Source organism: Merops nubicus, unplaced genomic scaffold (genome assembly GCF_000691845.1).
Source record: "Merops nubicus isolate BGI_N331 unplaced genomic scaffold, ASM69184v1 scaffold19567, whole genome shotgun sequence".
NCBI classification, from domain to species: domain Eukaryota; kingdom Metazoa; phylum Chordata; class Aves; order Coraciiformes; family Meropidae; genus Merops; species Merops nubicus.
Window position 1 is genome coordinate 1 of NW_008621250.1, and position 19,581 is coordinate 19,581.

A 19,581-nucleotide genomic window follows, 5' to 3' on the forward strand; every position below is an offset into this window, starting at 1 on the left:
ATATACATATACATATATATACACCAGAAACTATATATATAAATAAAAATGACAGCATTGTGGTGTTTGCACTGAGCTGCCAGCTTTGGAATGGCTGCAGCCCTGCAAGTAAGTGTTTGGCAGGAAAAAGCATTGCAACAAGCTGCTGCTGACGAGGGGTGGAGCAGACAAAGGAAATGAGAGCAAACTCTGGCTTGAATGGGCTTATTTTTTAAAAACTAAAATGGTCATTAAGCACCTCTAGTGCCTTGAAAGCTGCATGCGGTAGGAAGCAGGATGGACCTTGAGCTTTCTGAGTGAATCCTGGCACAAGCATATGTCGGCTTTTCTCCCAGCCCTTGGGGTTATGTGCTGGGAAATACTTGAAATGAGCATCTCTGTCTGCTACCTTCAAGGAATACGTGCAGGGAGCCGTAACTGTAGAGCTCTTCTTCTTGGTTGCTGTTGAATTGAGGTGCTTGCTCTGAGTGTTCTTTTTTATTTTTTTTTTCTGGTGTCAAACACCAGTTAGCCACTCAAGTGAAAAGTAAACTGTGTAAGTGGTGGAACAAGAGAGCCTGAGCAAATGTTTCTTAGGTCAACCCTGTTCCTTGGGAAAGTAGTTAAATAAGAAAGATATTGAAAAGAAAACCTGATCTTTATGGACCAATGGCCTGAAAATTTTATAAAATTAAAAGTTGTTTTCTTTTAGAAGCTTAAAAATCAATCTATCAGGGAATTTCTTTAGTTTACATAAGGGCAGGTATTCACTTGTGTATGGAAGTTTAGCTGAGATGCGGAATGATGGGGCTTAAATGTGAAGCACAGATACAGCTTCTGTTATAGTGTACTAATTAGCTCTGATTATAGAGATTGGTATTTGCAAGTGCTGCTTCCTCCTGATCAAAAAACACTCACTCCTTCCCTGACCCCAAAGTGAAGCAACAAAAATGAAAACAAGATATTTGCCAGGTTGAAAATGCTAACAGAAAAAGCTGGTGGTAGTGTGAATGGCTGTCAAGCAGAGCTGGAGACTGTCTCAGGAAGGGTTTCTGCACTGAAGCAGCTTGGGATCAGTGCAGGTGTAGAAACTGTGAGTTAATGCTTTGAAAATGGGAATACTTGTATGACATCTGAAAGAGGCATCAGGTGAAAGCTTTTGTTAGCTTTGGACCTGGGCCTTGGGCAGTGAGAATGCTTGGAGTGAGTTTGTTAGACCTTAGATCAAGGTGTCAATCTAGTGCAAACAGACCCATTGTAGTGTTCAGTCCTCTGCTTAGCATGACATCTTGAAATATTTGGGCTCAGTTTGTGGTCCAGCATTCTTCAGAGGGTGCTGCTGGACAGCATGTGACCCTCCCTGCAGAAGTCTTCAAGGCCGCAAGTTGACGTTAGGAGAGCCAAGGTTGCCAGATCTCAAAGAAAGTGCAAATGGAGCAGAAGAACACATCCTGGTATGAGCTGTAACATGTTAAGCCACCAAACAGCTTAACCAAAACCAAGGTTAGAAACACAGTTTCTATTCCTTTCAACATGGCAAAAACCCTCCTGCACAAAGCTGCACAGTTTTGGACGTCTCAAAATTTAAATTAGGCTGAAAGTTGCATGTGATGATAGTTTGTGCATTGCGCATTGAAAAAAAAAATTCTTTAGAACTAGGTGATCATAAAATTGAAAGGCAGTTACTATAGGTGCTAAACAAGAACTTGAGAAAGAGTATGTGCTTTAGCAGCAAGTGCACACTGAATCGTCAAAGACACTGGCATTCTCCTGTCACCCTGCTCCAGGAGGGCCCCTCTATGAGCCTGTTTGCCTTTCTTTGTAGGAAAAAGCCAATTGTACGTACGTTGCTTAGTAAGTACAGCAGTAAAGACACATGAAAGTTTTAAGTAGTTAACATAGCATTTTTTATTTTTTTTTTTATTTTGCTCTTTAGAGAGGGGATTTAAATCGGGAAAATGATGTACTGCAAAATCTTGAGGGCTGGAGTAGAAGTGACGTGCAGAATCTTCATGCTGTCAGCTCAGCCTGTTTGTACATATGCTGAGTGTGGCATATTTAACTGCAGGTTAGCTTGAGAGCTTGGAAGCTTTGAGGTTTTTAGATTTATTTTTTTTTTTAGCATTTGGTAGCAAAATATTAAGATAAAAATATTAAAATAGCAAAAAGGCTTCACACTTAAAATCTGTCATCCAGTCTTCCTGCCACTTCATATCACTTTGTGCAATTCTTGAGGGATAGCTGGTACTGTGCCAAGTTATACTTGATTTCTGCTTTGGTTTAAAGCAAGAAAAGATGAAGACTGTGGACTTGAAAGGAAAGGAAATATGCAGAATTGTCAGAACTCTGTATTCAGAGGGGTAGTTAAATCACACAGTGTGCCACTGCCAGGAGCTCATCTTAGAGTAATTTGCAAACCTGGTAGAAAAAGGGAATGGCCACAGAATTGCTCTTTTATTCTTTCTTTTTCTTTTTTCTTTTCTTTTTTTTTTTTTTTTTAAACTTGCTTGGATAGAAGAAGGAGCAAAGAGCAATTATTTCAACAAAGAAAAGCCTGATCTGGGGAGGTGGCAAAACCCAAGACGATGTCTGTACACTCTAATTAGTACATCCTCTTTCTGTCTGCTTTTATGTGGATGCTGATTCTTTTTTTTTTATTCTGCTGCTTAAGTTACTTTGGCTATTTCTAATCTGAACCAAACTGTACTGTTTCTTCCCCTCTTTCAGTAGCTGCTTCGTGACAGAATAAAAACTGGATGTGAGTTGTGCCTTGGGAAGTGATTGATGTGTGCTTGTGCAGCTCATAGCACTATGAGAAACACAGGTGCAGCTGATGATGTTTGCTAGAAGTAGATTGGAAAAGCAAGAAAATGAAATTGCACTTCTGCATGGAAAACCTGTTGTAAAACTGTGGGGCAGGAAGCAATTCCGGAGGCAAAAACTCCATTTGTTTCTACGGGACAAAATGAAGAGGCTTCTTCAAGGCGAGGTAGATGAGAATCCAAACCATGCTCATCACTGCCAGCTCTCCCCTGTGGAGACTGAAACGGACATGTTTGTTTGTGGAATAAAGAGGAGCTCTGCGAGCACTGAGTTTTCCACTGCTGGAGGGGACTTTCATCAGGATGGAGGACTTGATTCCAAGGGAGTGAGCGAAGTGTGTGTTGGTGAGGTGGAACTGAACTGGGATGGCTATGTAAAAATACCATGCTCAGTTCAACAGAACAAGAAGGACTTGCAGGGGAATTCTTCTGATGGTACAATGCAGACCTCTTCTGAAAGAAAGGGTAGAGTGTCTGAAGGGCAGGACCTTTCTTCCCTGAGCATTACGATGAGTTGGAGGGAGGTAGCTGAAAGGCAAGGGTGCTTTCCCCAGGAGAAGCCCACTACATACAGGAGTCCTAGACGGCAGTCAAGAGATCGCTCAGCTGATGTGGTGGATTACATTGTTAAAGAGCTCCAGGGAATAAGTCGCATCCAGACAGAGATTGCAGAGCTCCGACAGCACCTCACCTTGATAAAAGGCTCTGTGGATGAAGTCTCCAGCTGTGTGGATACAGTTTTGAGTGAGATAGAAGGCCTGCAAGGTGGTTCTGCTGGTAAAACCCAGGGTACACATGCTCGAGAGTCAAGCAGGGAGGTACACAAGGAGGAACCAGTGTTATATTTTTATGGCATCCCAGAAAAAGATGGTGAAAACACAGTAGATCTTATTTGCAGCTTCTTGTCTGAATATCACTGTTTCAATGGTATCCAGTGCAGTAAGTATATAAAAGATGCTTATAGATCAGATGGAGGTACAGGCAAGCCGTTAACACCAAGACCAGCAGTTGTGAAACTTGTCAGTTGTGAACAGAGAGACTTTATCTTACAGAAGTCCATCCTTCTGCAAAGCTCAGGGGTCCGGATTGTTACCAGTGAAGAGCAAAAGCGTCAGAATGGCCAGAGGGGCCGCAGGACAGATTCAGCCTCTTCACAGTCTGGCTTCAAGAAAAATCACCGCAACTCAGTGAATGCGGATGCTGCTCAAAGAACTGATGTGGCTGGGCACCTTCAAACAGACTCCTGCCAGGTTAAGCATAAAAACACGAGTAGGAAAACACAGTGTGTAGGGGAGAAACTTGATCCAGTGCAGAAATCAAACCTGGCTAAGAAAAACAACTTGGTACCTGAAACTAGGATGGAAGCACAAACATTAAGCTGCACTGAGCAGCCCCCAGATGACAGCAGTGTTCACCAGGCCCTTCATGAACCTCTACAAAATCCACAGGTGGCCAATTTGGCCAAATTGAATGATGGAAATTACTGCTGCTCATCTGACTCTTCAGGTCTTGCAAGCCAGATGTCTGCTTCAAGCAATGGTAGTGAGCACAGGCTTGACACTGAAAGCATCACTGACAATTGTTCTTCCCTTCTAGATAAAGATGAGGGGATAACCACAGAAGAAATTGAAACAGACTGTGATGCCCCATGCAAATTTGCTAGTGCGGAGAAAGGCGATACTCAGAGAGAAGATGTTTCAAGTGGGGTGACAACTATTAGCTATGATCATACAACGGATGAAATGGCTTATAGTAGTGACAGCTTGAAAGATATGATCCAGATGGACCTGAATGATCAAGATCCAACTGATCAGGTCTTTAGGGATGTCCTGGAAAATTCCCAGTATTTCCTTGATCATTCCCGGGATAACATTGATCTTGTAGACATGAAGTTTTACACTAACAAGCTTGGGAAAGCTATCCATCACTTCAGGTCTGCTCTGCAGGTGGTGTTTCACAAACTGGAGTCAAGCGATTCTGAAATCCTTTTGGAAAATGATAGCGGCTTACAGATGGATGATGACAACACGCTTATGCTGACCAGTTCAGGTATGTGTGGCAGCTCTGACAACTTTGTAGAAACCCCTCCTAGTCAGTCCTCTGAGAGCCAGGCAAACCCAGCTGTCAACAGCGACGCATCTGAGCAGATGCAGTTTCCTTCCAGTCATTCCTCTGTTCCACATGAGCGTCCCGTTTCCAGTGTGATGCCATCATCTGACTGTGAAATCCCTGCTGGGCAGCGCTCATCTCCTGAGGAGTTTGGAAGAGATGTGAACTCTCTACCTGAGCCAGCAAAGGAGTGCAGACCCATGAGCCTTGACAAGGTGTGCGCAGAGACCATCTACCTGAACAAATGCATCAACAATTTCAAAAATGTGCTGAGGGAAAAGAGACAAATGCGTAGGAGACTCTTAAAAGAATTAGCACAGGAAGGAAACTGGATTTCTTCTGAGGAGACAAATTCAGGTAAACTGAAAAAATGTTTTTAAGGAAATGTCAAAATCTGGTATTTTTGCAGCCAGTAGCCAACACCTCATTCTAAGGGTGAACAGTTTATTAGAAGTTTTGAGCAATAGTTATGAAGGCAGGTATGCACACTGACCAAACCCCCTAAAATCTATTCTGTAACACACACAAATGCAAGTTAGCGAGCTTCACCTCTTCTTTTTTTTTTTTTTTTTTTGTTTGAGAGAGGGAGGGAGATTTGCAGTGTATCTTCAAAATAGCAGGTGTTAGGGTTTTTTTGTCATAATTCGTGACTTGGTTTCTTTCTTGTTAAATAGTTAAGACATGTGATAACAAAGTGTGCATTTGAGCTATAAGTAGCCAGATTTGCAGTTTTGGGAGTTGAGTGGATCCAGACTTCAAATGGCTCCATCATGAAGTGGGAGTTCTCAGTTGTTAATCACTTCTAGATATTATCCTAGTAGAAACAGTTAAAAATAAGTTTGAGACCTGTGTTTCAGTTTTGTTTCCATAACTTGTCTGTAAGATGAGAAATTTTCCATTTTTGTGGATCTGCATTTCTTATTGCCAGCATAAATAATGAAGTGCTTGACCACAGCAGATGTGAGCTGATACGGAGGTGGAGCAGGGCTGGTTAACTCTTTTCTGAGGATGTGGGAGGTTGAAATGACCAATATGTTTTGATGGGCCAGGCTTTGATCAGCCTTGATTTGGTAATATTTTGCTCACTTTTCTCCTTGCAATCGTGAAAGCTAGTCAGAATAACTAGAGTGCTTTTTTGTCATTGGAAGAGTTGTCTTACTCCAAGTTACATTCAAGTCACTGTGCTTTTGCTGTGAAGAAACAGTCTGTCAATCTGTATTTGACTCTGTACCAGAGACCTTCTGAGTTATGCAAATCATAAAGATTGTAATCAGCGCTTCTCTTTCTTATTTTATATGAGGTCCTTGGTATAAGAGTTGATTTAGACAATAGGTTTTTACTGAGGGAAATACTATGATTTATTAGCAGGCTTAGCACAGGTACATATTTCTGTGTTTCAAGTGAATGTCTAGATTACTAAAATATAGATAATACAGAAGAAACTGATTTTGAAATTTTAATTCAGAAAGCTATTTTTATTTTCTATTAATTCTTTTGGCAGGGGGGTGAAGAGGGTGGTTTGTAGTGTTTGTGTAGTTGCTCACATCCTGGACATATGTCCTAATTTTAGGACCCAAGAGAACAGACAGTTGTTTCTATTTGCGTGTTCCACAGTGTAACGAAAGTGTTGAAATAACCCATTTCTGAATGTGAGAGGAGGCTGCTCATCTCAGCAGGGTTGGAGCAGTAGACACATTCACAAGGTTACAAATAGCCAAAACGGTTCAGAAGAAGGATCACAGCTGGAGTTTGATACCTTAGATCTGTTTCCAGGGTGGATTGGTGTGCCTAAACCTCTGTGGTTCAGTTCTCCCGAACATCGTCTAGGGATGTGACAAAGGGTTGATGCTTGTGTGACACTCATGAAGGTGCATCTGTATGGTAGATGTGAGAACTGATGTTACAAAAGTATAGGATGAAATCGTGATGTAGGAAATAACGCTCTAAGAGACAGGAGGAGTATAGAGGTGTCAAGGGTACTGGAAAACACCGGATAAGGGATGAGAAAAGGGAGAGGACTTAGAAGAAAACCCTGGAGGATATGTTAGGAAACAGAGCAGCCTAGACCATCGGAGCAGGTCAGAGGAGGTGGGTAGCACACCTGTCCAGAGTGGAGGTCCAGGGACGTAATCAAAAGCAGCAGTGCTCGTGCAGGACAGAGCAAGCAGGCAAGGAAGCAGTGGGTGGATAACCTCTTGTGAGTAGTCAGAGCGAGAGAAGGGGATGACAGTATTGCCAAGGGCTGTAGAGCAGTGGCAAAATTAATTGTATATTTTCTCAGTTTGAAGTAGTGTTGTTTAGCCATGGATTTTCACAGAAAGTGAAGCAACTGTTTTATGTGCTTCTTTGCTGTACTCAAAGTAAGTTCGAGCCAAGCTCTTATTTTCTTCCTTTGGAGGAAGGCAGCATACTCAGAGTCATACTCAGAAGGCGATGGAAGGTTGTTGGTTTGCTTTTTTACTCAGCTGCAGATGAGTGTTTATGTCTTACTTTAAAAATATAATTTGTTCTTAATAGGCTTTTAAGTTCCTGGGTCCAGTCCACTGAAAACCTAGTTCTGCCTACTGGCTTTTTGGCTCTTAATTGTGCCTGCTTGAAAGTGCAGTTCAAGTTATTTTATTAAATGTGTTTGGCACCAGTCTGCAGTGAAGGAATGGATGGTAACTTTGAGGGTGCTGGTAAATCTGTGTGTTTTGGTGAATCAGAGATGATGCGCTGGCATAAAGGTTTAAATTATTTATAGTTGTACGCAGATGCAAATTACCGGAATGATTTAGAACTTGGCAGATGCATGTAAATAATTGTTGTTTAATCTGAAATAAAAAGAGAAAAAAATTCCTCTGAAAATCTGAGCAAGCTTTTAACATTTTAACTTAAGAAAAGGAAAAAAAAAGCATAAGTGAAGACGAAGATAGTTTGGCTTTATGTATGTTTAAAATAAGCCCTGACATGGTAGAGGTTTTCATAGATGTAAGCTGACTGCTCAAAAGAGGAACTTTAAAGAATTCTGTGACCAAGTTAGTCTCTGTTGATGATGATGTGAGCACACCTGTTATAATGAGACATAATCACAAGAGTGCAAATCTCTGACTGCCGTTGCTCAGAGCTTTGACAAACTTTGTTTTGAAACTCTCCCTAACAACTTTAAATGGGCGGGGCTCAGAAATGAAAGATATGTATTGAATTTAAACCAAAATAATGCTTCTTTTTTTCCCCTCAAAAAAAGTCTAATGCAAGATTTATTGCGTTTGGATAAAAATAAGTTTGACCTATATTTGGAAGCTCTAGTGCCCTTAGGCCTAGTGCTAGTCTGTGTCAAGGATTTTTCAGTGGAAAATCAACCCCAGATGAATGAAGTGAATAAACTTTTGAAAAATGTGTAGCTTGCATATGCTCACTGGTATCTTGCTACAGTTGAGCTGTTGCGGTGCCAGAGAATCCATCTGTCCTCAGTGTTTCCCAGCCAGGGGCTAAAGCCGGGCTTTCCCTGCTCGGCATGACAGAGAGCCATGGCAGACCTGAGAGGGGACTGCCGAGTCCAGGTCTGCCTCGTTTCTGTGCTCAGAGACTTCACAGGAGATGCCAGGAAGGGATCTTGTTCAAATATCGAGGAATTAAAAGCCCAGGAATAAGGGAAGTCTGGGTCTGCCTGAGACGCAGCCCCGGGGACCAAATCAGGAAAGATTTGGCTTGGGTTTGAAGAGTTTGGGGTTACTGTGCAAAAAGAAGGGCAAATCCACAGGACTTGAAGTGGAATTGGGCCTGCCAGGGTGAGAAGGTTTTGGTTAATAAAACAGGTCAGGTGGGAGGATAATGTAGAAAATAACTGTAGAGGGGAACAGCCAGAAGTATCTGTGCCCCAAAAAAGCATGTTCCCCTCCACATCTGGGATGAGCCCCGTTTCCTCAGCTTCTCTGGGTCGGCAGGTCTGTGCAGAGCTGACTGCCAAAGTGTGGCAGTGCTGCAGCACTGGCCGTGGCGCAGAGGGCAGCAGCGTCCTGCCATTGTGGTTTTCTCCTCTCTTAGCTCAGAAGGGAGGGCCTAAAGGGCATTCTGGGGACTTTCCTCCCTGATGGGGATCCATGCAGGCGTGTCTTAAGGTGGAAAGTAGGGTACAAATTTAGCTACAATCCAGCACTTCATTTGCTACAGTAATTTGACTTCTGCTTAGTGATTGAATTAAAATAGCTTCTCTATTTTCCTGTCTTGGTGATGGCATGTGTGTAATTACACCCATACAGACAGTAACTTTGAAAACTATTTTAGCTTTTAAACCAATTTGAGTGGCCCTCGTTGCCATGAAGATATTCCTTCCCCTCCATCTTTCATACGCAAATGAGCATTATGATTCTTCTATGCAGATACAGAATTACCTGATTGGAAGACTTAAAAAATATCACGTCTGTACCGGAAGTTTTGAGTATGGTTCCCATATAACTTTACTAGCCTTGAAATTGCCTATCCATAAACATGAGATTTTGTGTGGGAGGCTTCTGCGTTTTTTTTTTTTTTTTTTTTTTTTTTTCCCTCAGAGGAGAATTGCCTAGATTTATAAAAGCAGAGAATATCTCTCTGCATTACGGTATTTGCAAAGGCAAAATGTGTTCTGTGGGAGCTACCAATTTACTTGTAGTGGGCAAAATGTACAGGGGATGAGGAGGGAAGAAGGGGGGATGCTTCAAATGCAGGCAGTGGATGCAGCCAGGGGGAAGGGGGGAACAAATCTTTTCCTCTCTGTAATAAATACAGGCTCTCTGTCCAGCATGGAAAATAGCAGCTCCAATTCTGTACTAAGACTACTGAAAATTCTTGGGTTAATAAAACTGGAGCTGCAACTATAAAAATCAGCTCTCAGAAGCATATGTTCTAATGTATATGCAGTTATGGGTGAAATTTGGTTAGTTTAACTGAAGGTCAGCTGTTGGAGATTAATTAACCTGTGTGCATGGACGATCTCTCTGCCGTACAAAGGTTTTACCAACTTGTGGCAAATGTTTACCCTACTTCCTGAAATCACTTTACAGAGCTCATGGCAGAAATCTGGTCTATTAACTTCTGTTTCTCTCCTTCTCTTTTTTTTTTTTTTTCTTCACAGAAGGAGGTAGAGGAGAGCTCCAGGTTGTACATGTTGTCCCTTTTAACCAGCATCTCTTTCTGAGACTCCTGTGTGTGCATGGCTTGTCTTTGTGTAGCCAGTTGCTCCTGTTTAGATGCTCTGATGCAGTTCAGCATGTTACGGTTGTCAGAGGAGTTGCTAACACTGTGGATGAGTTAAGAGTCTGTTCAGTGTGTGTTACCATGTACGAAGAGGAAAACATGAATGCTTGGAGTGATTTGCGGTGCAGCCCTGTGGTGCGCTGTGGGGTGCGTCTAATCTGCACGGGCACCATGATAGCAGAGTACAAATGGTTTATCTTGACTGTTCTAGTCTTCCTCTTGATGAACCTCGTTTAAACCAAGTATTTCGTCATTTCTCTCAGTTCTATTATTCCATCCCATCTCTATCTCATTTGTACTCTTAACAGCAATTAAAGTCAAAAGTACTGCTGTGGGCTGTAATGCTGAGATGCAGCAAGGCTGTGGTTGCTGGGAGGTGTCTGCTGTGGATCCCAAGCCTTTTTAGCTGGCTATCATAACTAAAAGTAAAGCTAGCTGCACTTTTGCTGCACCCCATGCCCCATGGGAAGGGCAGGACTTTCCCCTTTGTGCCTACAGCTATCGCCTCTCCTCTCATGGACCAGTTGCCTCTGCTTGTCACCTTGTGGGCAACAGGTAGCTCTTTCTTCCTAACAGGGTATGCAGAATTTTGTCTACATTTGTGTAGCATTTTACTTGGTGTTTGCAACTGTACCACATATACAGAGATTTCTGTCTCTTGGATTCTCAACTGTTCATTTTCTTGAATCTATGCTGTGTGGATTCAGTGCTTGATGTGCTTCTGCTTCTCCTGTAGTTGTGTGAATCAGGCTAAATCAGCTTCCTGGAGTAGGCTGAGCATTGCATGGCATTTGGGCCTCTATGTATGCAAATTTGTCATCCTTTGAGTCTGATGAATTTGCATTCCTAAGCTTTATTGGCTCATGTATCATCACTTTTGTTTCATTTTTACTGTAAATATCTGGCCACTGATATTTTTTCAGAAATGTAGAGATATCTGATGACAAACACTGGTGTCAAATTCTGTCCTCTTCTGGCTCCAGTGCAAAACTACTGCAGCCTCCTTTAAGCTGCTCATTTGGCAGCTGGAAAACTAGTACTGGAAGGTACATCAGGTGGAAGAAGCTTCCTATGGTGCTCTTTAGTCATTATTCAAATTGATACTGTGGCAGAATGCAGTGAATTTAAAATAATCACTTGGCTTGTTGCAGTTTTGGATTACATGTAAGATGTAGCATACTTGAGTCAATGAAGACATTGAACCACAAAGACCAACTAGTTTAATTGGGATGATTTAGTTGAGTCTGATTCTCCTAATACCCCTGAAGAAATAGTCTAATTAGGCATGACCAGAAGTTTAATTTAGACACTGAAACAGTTGCTCCTTGTTTTAGCGATTCAGATTAATCTGTAGCTAAATTGAGGTCTTTGAGGCTTAATAATGAAGCATGGTATTTGAAAACAAGTTAGGATGATTTTGAAAACAAATAAGAAGTCACTATTGATTTTTTTCTTATCTGTCTAAGTAGAGCAGCTTTCCATGTTTTACATCTGTTTTTTATCTAAGAGGATAATATGCTAGATACAGTACTTAAATGTGATGGAAAGTTACATTGTTAGAAAGCCTTTTATGTGGAGAGATGAATTTATGTGGAGAGGGCTAACAGATCTGGGGATATTATTCCTTTTCCTTGTGTTGCTTCAGACTTGGTGATTTGGTTGGTTTTGTTTCTTTTTTATAATGAAATTATTATATCCATTAAAACATCATCTTGAGTATGAGATAAATTTTCAAATTGTAACTTGATTAAATAACTTCTCAAATGACTTGTAAACCTAGCTACTGCTTTTCCTGAGTAATCAAAACTCCTATTAGTTTCCTTTTTAGGCTTCACCAAATGGTGCCTTCCTGATGACTGAATACTATTCCTTAAATGATCATGTCTGTTGACTTGTTTAATCCCGGGTATTAAATTTACGCTACTTTGTCACTGGCATTGTTTTGCTAACTGGTTTTTGGTTGATAAGAAACTTTAATTGCTTGGAGAAGACCTTTCAGCAACTCATCACAGCATGCTTTACTGTGAGTGAATACACTGCATTACTAGGGGTGACAAACATTTTCCTGGCTAAAGGTATTTGTTGGACAGTAGGTAGAACTCTAATCCATCAGCATCAGAAATAAAAAAAAAATTGAATGGAGCTGCGATGGGCTGTTTGGTTAACATGTTCGCTTCTCCATCTTTTTAATGCGGCTTTATATGCTTAATGGAGATCTAAAATTCAGATTCACAGTTGTCTGGCTGCTTTCAAGGAGAGATGAAGTGGTGGAGCTGTGCAGAGAAGTAAAGCATAAGCCAGCAAAACACTTGACATGCAGTATGTGGATGTCTAGGTGTCAAACATGTCTACTTTCCCTTTGCTCTCCCATTTGTTTTGGGAAAGACAGTGCTAAAAAGTCTTATAGTTGTTCCAGTGTTCATCTCATCTGCCTGTTGCTTCCTCTGCTTGCCGAGGCTCTAAGTGAGCCATCCTGTCTTCATGGGCTGAGCTCAAGCAGACCCAAGGCTGGTGATCATACTCGGAGCAGCTGCCAGAGCCCTTCTACGTTCTGGTATGAGTGCTGCCTTCAGAAAGCAGGAAACTCACCAGCTGCCCCAAATCCATCTAAGCAGCATTGCTGTGTGCCTTCTTTAAATTAAGATCAATAGGTGAAGGGTTTTAACTGACAACAGTGGTGTAAACTACAGATTACTTTAACTCCCATGCTCGCAGGTGCCTGGACCCTGTTAACCCTCATACCAACACTTGTAGCCTCTGGTGCTTTGACTACGTATGTCAGTGCAACAAGGGACTGTGGAGGACTGTGTCTTGGTGACTGACAGCCCTCTCTCACTGTGTGATGTTGTACAATTGTCTCATGTAAACTGCCCAGTTTCCTACTTTAAAACAGTTTAGGCTTGATGTATGCTTCTTGTTTTGAAATGCTGCTACAGAACTGCTGTGGTTAGACACCTCTGAATTTTCTTCATCTGCTTGTGTTTAGCTGCAGTTCTTCTTCCATGCAGTATGTTCTATCTATTGAATAAGCACAGAAAAAGATTATTTTTGCAAGATTAAGCAAGATGTCCTGTTCTCCTCCTAATAGTATTGTTTACAACTTTATGCTGCTTTTACCATTTTCCTTTGTGAAATCTCTTTACTTGGATATAGAACAAAAAGATTGTATATGTCTTTTTTGAAGAGGTCTTCGTAGCACAGTATTTTACCATTTTCCTTTGTGAAACCTTTTTATGCTTTTATTTCTATAGAGGCATTTCACTGGACATACTCCATGGATAATGTTCTCTCCTTCTGTGGCTGTATCGTAGTGAGTTATGGCCACTTTGATGACAAGAGCTCAAGTCCATTGTCTCATGCTTTTCTCCACCGAGGAACACCTGTACACATTCAGATTCAGAGCAAGCTTTGGGGCTCTGACCTTGCCATTTATACCATGTTTAATCCTCTGTTGTTGCAGTTTTCACTGCTATCAATTCTTTCTGTTGGACATCTGAGTTCTGTACCAATAATTCTACTGTTTGTCATCAGTGGATTTTATCAGCAGATCCTACGTACTCCCACTAGCTTCCTTGTCGCCTTGTCCATGGCTGGCTCAGTTACAGTTGCTTGCTTACCCACCTTAAATCTGCCTACTCCTTCTCAGTTTATCCAGCCTTTTTAATGTCACCTGGCATTGCATCAAGTTTTTTATTGAAATGAAAATTTCGTTGATAATTCATTTTACAGTTGAAAATAATTGCTTTGTCAAACAAAAAAAATATAGTTCCAAAACTGGTGTGGCATGTATTGTATTTTCTCCTGTTTTACCATTGCCTCCATGTTGACTCTTTCCTTCTTGTCTGCTCTGAAGCTTTTCAAGCTGTTGAAGGCAGTAATGTGCCTGTGCTAGCCTAGATCACAGTTCCCTCCTTCCCCCGACACTGACTGTGGGGACTGCATTGGCTCTTCTACAGTCTCAATGCATCAGCCCTCACTGATGGATGTCAGGTTCTCATTCTTTCAACATGTATTTTAGGGAGGATGTTTCCTGGCGCAAATTACCTCTTTACCTTGCTTTCATCAGGTGATAACTCCTCTTTCCACTAAGCCATCATCTGCCTTGTGCCTGCATCAGTATCATGACTTACTGAAAGCTCTTTTGTTTTGTGCTGTTGTATCCAGGCAATTTTTAATCTCAACCTAGGAAGCTCTTTCTCTTATCTTGTTTTCTTTTTACTTGCACATCTAAAAGACTTGGCAAAAGTAGTTAAATGGGTGGAAGTACAGTTTTTCTGGAGTCTTGGCAATTCTTACTTGGCATTTCTCAAAATCTGGAGAAGATAGGAGTTTGTTTTGTACTCTTCCCTGCAGCCACACTCTGGCCATTCTCTGTTAACTCATGGTTGCCTGTAGGAAGTGGTTGTTGCTCAGTTAGGTAACAGCTTTCCCTGGATCTCTTTCCACTGAACGGAGTTCTTGATGCTCTTGTGAACTCCAGGCTGCAATATTGCCCTTGATGTTCGTGGTTGTTTAATGTCTCAGATACTAATTGCTTGTATGTAGAATTTCTCGGATAAACTTACTGAAAACTGTGTTATACTAATTCTTTTTGCCTGTAAACGTTGCCACATTGTGTTGGTCGTTCTCTGTCACTCAGTACAGCTGAACCAAGTGGTCTCAAGCTCAGCTGAGCGTAAAATGTTTTTCTGCTTTAGGATTGCTCTCTAGCCACAGCTCTTGCACGTGTTGAGAGGCAAAGGCAGAGATGCACTCTCTTGTGTGCTCTAAAGGATCTCATTGTATTTACTTCCTTAAATCTTCTCTCTTGGCTAGCAGTTGAGTTGGATCCCTCCAGAGGAAACGGAGGTTTCAGGCTGGGGGGTTTTGGAAGCACAGCTTGGAGCAGAGATGCACAGGGCACAATCCACAGGTGGGCCTGGGCTTGTGCCTGTTCTGCAGGCCTGTGTGATCACCTAGGAAAGCTGGAGTGTCCATTCAGTTATGGTTAATGTCATGTTGTTCATACCTGCTTGAAATAAAATAAAAAATTATGTAATTCTCAGATCTCTTTAGCTCTGTGTTGTAGGACTTGCAAATAACAAGTTTGGACTTTTGCTGCTGTACAAACTGAAACCTCAAATAGAAACTTGTTTTCCTTGGTTATTTCTGCTCTTCATGGGACACCTTTTTTGTCACCTGTGAATACCTGTGTGGTTGCACAGCTTACCCAAAGCACAGGACAAACAAACAAATACTTCTTTTGAGGCTGTATTCTTTTGTCTTGCATAAAACTGAAGCTTATTTCATGGCAGAAACTCCTTTACTTTGTTATGATTCCAGATTGGAGACTGTTTTCCACTGTGTGCAAGTTGCAGCCTCTTCATAATCTTGACAGACATGATTATTTGAGGTTGGAGTATTAGCTATTAGCAGTGTGTCCTATTTGAAACCAGTAGGAGAATGTATGGACTGTAAGATAGAACAAAGAAGTTTGCATTTATAAGTAAACCATCTGCCCCTTATCCAAAAGCATTTATTTCCTCCAGGTACATTGCAAGTGTTTAAACACTTCTTGGCTCTAATCAGTCCAGGGAAGATTTTCAAAGAAGCAAAACATGACTCTATAAATAATATAGTGCTCATATGAACATAAGAACATTGTTTGAATTCACAAATATAAGTCCTTGTATTTGCAGTCTGTGGTGTTTTCCATCATACTGTGAGATCCCAGTTCACCTGCAGTCATCTTGCAAGTGATGGCCATTGTTTGGCACCTGCTGGAAATTAAATGCTTCCATTTGAATGGGTGGAGCTGCAATGGGTCCTTCCTGCTTAGGGAGCTGGAGCCTTTGCATTTGAGCATGAACAAAGCTCACAAGTGTTTGTACAAAGTTCGATGTTGATTGGTCATATGTATGTTTCATACAGGTGATTTTAATTTATAACATCTTCATTATGACCATGTTCATGTAAGTGGTGACCTGTAGTAACAGGAGCATTCCAATAACTCATGTTTGTATTGGACTGGAAAAAAAAAAACAACCAGTTTGTCTTTGAGACTTCCTTTGGCAAAGCTCTTCAGGTTCCAGCCCTAGGTGTTCAGTGAAATCACATAGCCTGTCTGTATCTGTATGGCTTGTCCTGACATGTTGGTCATTGGAGGTGCTAGAATGAGTTTCTGTATACATTTATTTGCCTGCATGCAGTGTGCTCTGTTACCCTTTCCTCAAAATATAATCTGATACTCTTTGTGGTGTTTTTGGAAATTAATTTCATATTGTTCTTTTTCCTTTCCCCATTTAAGGGTCAAGATGAGGCTGATCCATCAAAACCACCCTGGCTCAAAGGAGGGTAAGTGGTATTTTGAGCCCTTGTTTCCCAATGTTTATAGTCACAGTGAACTTTGAGGTCTGTGGTTCAACCTAAGTAGAAGTAGCACTTCTGAAGTTTATTCCTGACAACAGTCATTAAAATCAAGTTTCCATGGCTCACTTAGGGCCAGGCTGCTGCTGTATTTCAAATTCTCCTCTTAAACAGCTGGAGGTGGGCTGCGCCGCTTTTCAGGAGATCTGTGGTCAAGAACAAGGTTATACTAGCAGTATATGATCTGTAACGTGATGGCGGCAAGTGCTTACAGCAGTACTATTAAGTAATCTTTGCTGGGCACCACAAAGTGGTCTGGATTAAATCCTTTTTCTTGATTTGTTCACTGATGGCACAAGGGAAAGGATAGAGTAGCTCAGAAAGATTGTTGTGTCTTTTGCTCCTAGAATGAAAGAGTAGCTTCGAAAAAGTCTTCTGTCCTTGAAATGTTTTCTGTGGTCATTGTAGCAGTTAAAGCTGCAGTAATTCTGGAAATCATTGCAGTTTGTAATATTTAAAGCAGTGATCATCATGCCACCCTTGCCTAGGTGAGAGTGAGAGGCTGTGCATTCTCTCAGCAGTACCCTGCTCAGGGCAAATGACGCAGAGAGATTCCGATTGTGTGTAATTTCAGCGTGATATTCTGCATAATAGGTGGCAGAATGGTACCTTCTCTAGAATCCTCTCTGGAAAAAAAAATGTGGTGACACATTTTACAAGCTGCTGGGTTATGTGCCTTTTACATGATTAGAGTAATACAGTTTGGTGGTGGTGCATTCATTAGGAGCTGACGTAGCAGCAGATTTACCCTGAAATCTCAGCAAGAGGTTGGCTTGCTACACGCTGAAGTTAATTCTCACACTACTAAAGGAGGCTTCCCTAATAAAACACAAAGTTGAATCGAAGGCTTCATTACATTTCTTTCTGCTTTTGGAGTCATTGTTCTACGATGTTGGTATTCCTGCAAAACGTCCTCCACACCTGCGGATGCCTGGAGCTGCCTATCAACCCTCTGCTTTCCCGAGGAGCCCAGGACTTCGATGAGCAGCCTGCTGGAGAGCTGGCAATTATCAGGAGCAGAAGACAGTCATTTGTTCTAACTATAAACAGCGCCTTCTCCTGCTTTAACAAGGAGACAATGCACTGAGTTTATTGGTTCACGCAAACAAAATGATTTCCCAGCCTGAAAGCTGGATATACCTACAGTCCTGAAATACTTTAAAATGTGCTTTGTCAGTTCAAGGCAGTGTTTGCTCTATTCTGTATGTTTTTTCCTTTTCTATTTGAACTATAACAAAACAGACTGGCTAATTTAGTTTTGAAGAAAGTTTTGCTTATTCACAGTATGCCTGCATGGAAGGTATTTCCAGAAAAGCTGGTTATGGGTGGTGAACCTTTAATTCTACCGTTAGCCATGTTGTGGCTTATTAGCCACAAAGTATATTAAAGCACTTATGTTTGGAGTTCTTATTTCATAGGAATATTAGAGAAGTGGTCTCCTTTGAAGGAAGTGATCATCTTCTGTCATTGCAAACAATCTTTGCTTGCTTAAATTTTCAAGATTTATTGTAAGCATCTTTGTGATAAAACTTGTATTAAAAGGTGAACACTTGCTTCAAGCCACTTGGACTTTTAGCATAATGCAACAGTAGCTCCCTGTCTGTAATCACTGGCGTTGGAGAGAGCTTCAAAAAAACCCGTGCAATTGGTATTATGGATCAGTCTCTGGGTGTAATTTCTCATGTCTATATATTTTATTTATTAGTGCAAATCATCATCTCATACAGAAAAGCTATTCACTCCTTAATACAGCACTCCATAATAATACTATAAATATTACAGGCATCGCAGAGGAGAGTGTGCTGAGGAGTGAATAGCTTTTCTGTATGAGATGATAGGAGATATTACACCCAGAAACTGATCTTTGTATGTTACAGATCTATACAAAGGTACTGGGTGCATATTTAAAGCACTTCGGTACTTCTGTCTGTGCAAACACTCTTATTTTCTTAAGTGAAAGAGAGATTGTGCTTGAATAAAGAGACTGAGGTAGCTGAAAGCACAACAGGCTGAATAATTCTGAAAATTAAGAAGCATTGCTGTTTTGCTACGTTTTTTTTAATATTAACAGGGCAAAAGGAGGCCATCTGAGTGTGTAATTGTCTAGGTATTAAGATATCTCTCTTCAGGGGCAAATAAAAGCACTCTTCAAATACGCCTATTCTCTGTCAGGCTGCCTTACAACTGATTCTGTCATAAACCTCAGTCTAGTGTAAATATTTTGCAGCAAACCAGGTTGTAACTAGACAAGGTGCTCGAGCACAATAACTTGTTTACGCTCATCTTGAATCTATAAAACATGCAATTTTAAAGCTCTTCTTCCCTGCAAAATGTCAGGGTGTCACAATTTCTTTCAATTGAATTAGAAAAAAAGAAAAATAATAATTGGAAATCACGTAGGAAAGAAGAGTAAATTCTCAGCTGTGCCATTGACTTTTAGCAGGAACATTGACTCTGTATTTTCACTTGTGACAGTTTTGTTGCATCTTTTCAGCTTACAGACTTTCCCTTTCTGTTTTGCGAAATGCTTTTTTCATTCACATCATTTGACACGAATCTTTGACCCCAAACATACCAATAAGCTGTATTGTGATTGAGATAATGGTGGAATTCTTGGCATCATCAGGGTAGTCTTCTGTGACACCTGTTTTGCCCCAAAACAGTATTGCTAGTATCAGAAAGGGCTGGTAACATTAGGGCAGCAGATGAACTTCCATGTCTGATCCTAGCGAGGCGATGCTTATTTCTGACAATACAAACTCTTTGTGCAGGTAATTCTTTTTTCTCAATGTGGGTCAGGTTTTTCTATAATAAGCCAGAAGAGGTTATTGCAGTGTCACTTGCGCAAAAAGTTTTTTCTGGAATTCTCTACTGGAAATTAGGGTAGTCTAGTAAAAACAGCACGTAGCCTCACTGCAGGAATGTCAAGCGTTGAACCCAGGTTCTCATTCTTGGACAGAGATTCCAGTAGTTCTGGTGAAGTGCTGTGCCTCGCCTGCCTGATGTCCGAGGCTGCCTTCCGCTCCGGCAGCGGGGAGGGTGCTGCGGC

The 19,581-nt window shown here is 41.2% G+C and overlaps 1 protein-coding gene across 1 annotated transcript in view; it reads left to right on the forward strand.

Moving 5' to 3' along the window:
• Positions 1 to 2,944: 2,944 nt before the first annotated feature.
• UNC13B (unc-13 homolog B (C. elegans)) overlaps positions 2,945 to 19,581 on the forward strand; it is a gene marked incomplete at its 3' end in the record, with an annotated part of 78,794 nt that continues 62,157 nt past the window's right edge. The window contains exons 1-3 of the mRNA XM_008944419.1: positions 2,945 to 5,267; positions 10,006 to 10,028; positions 16,414 to 16,460. Coding sequence (XP_008942667.1) covers positions 2,945 to 5,267; positions 10,006 to 10,028; positions 16,414 to 16,460 — 2,393 coding nt within the window. The remainder of the gene's footprint in view (positions 5,268 to 10,005; positions 10,029 to 16,413; positions 16,461 to 19,581) is intronic.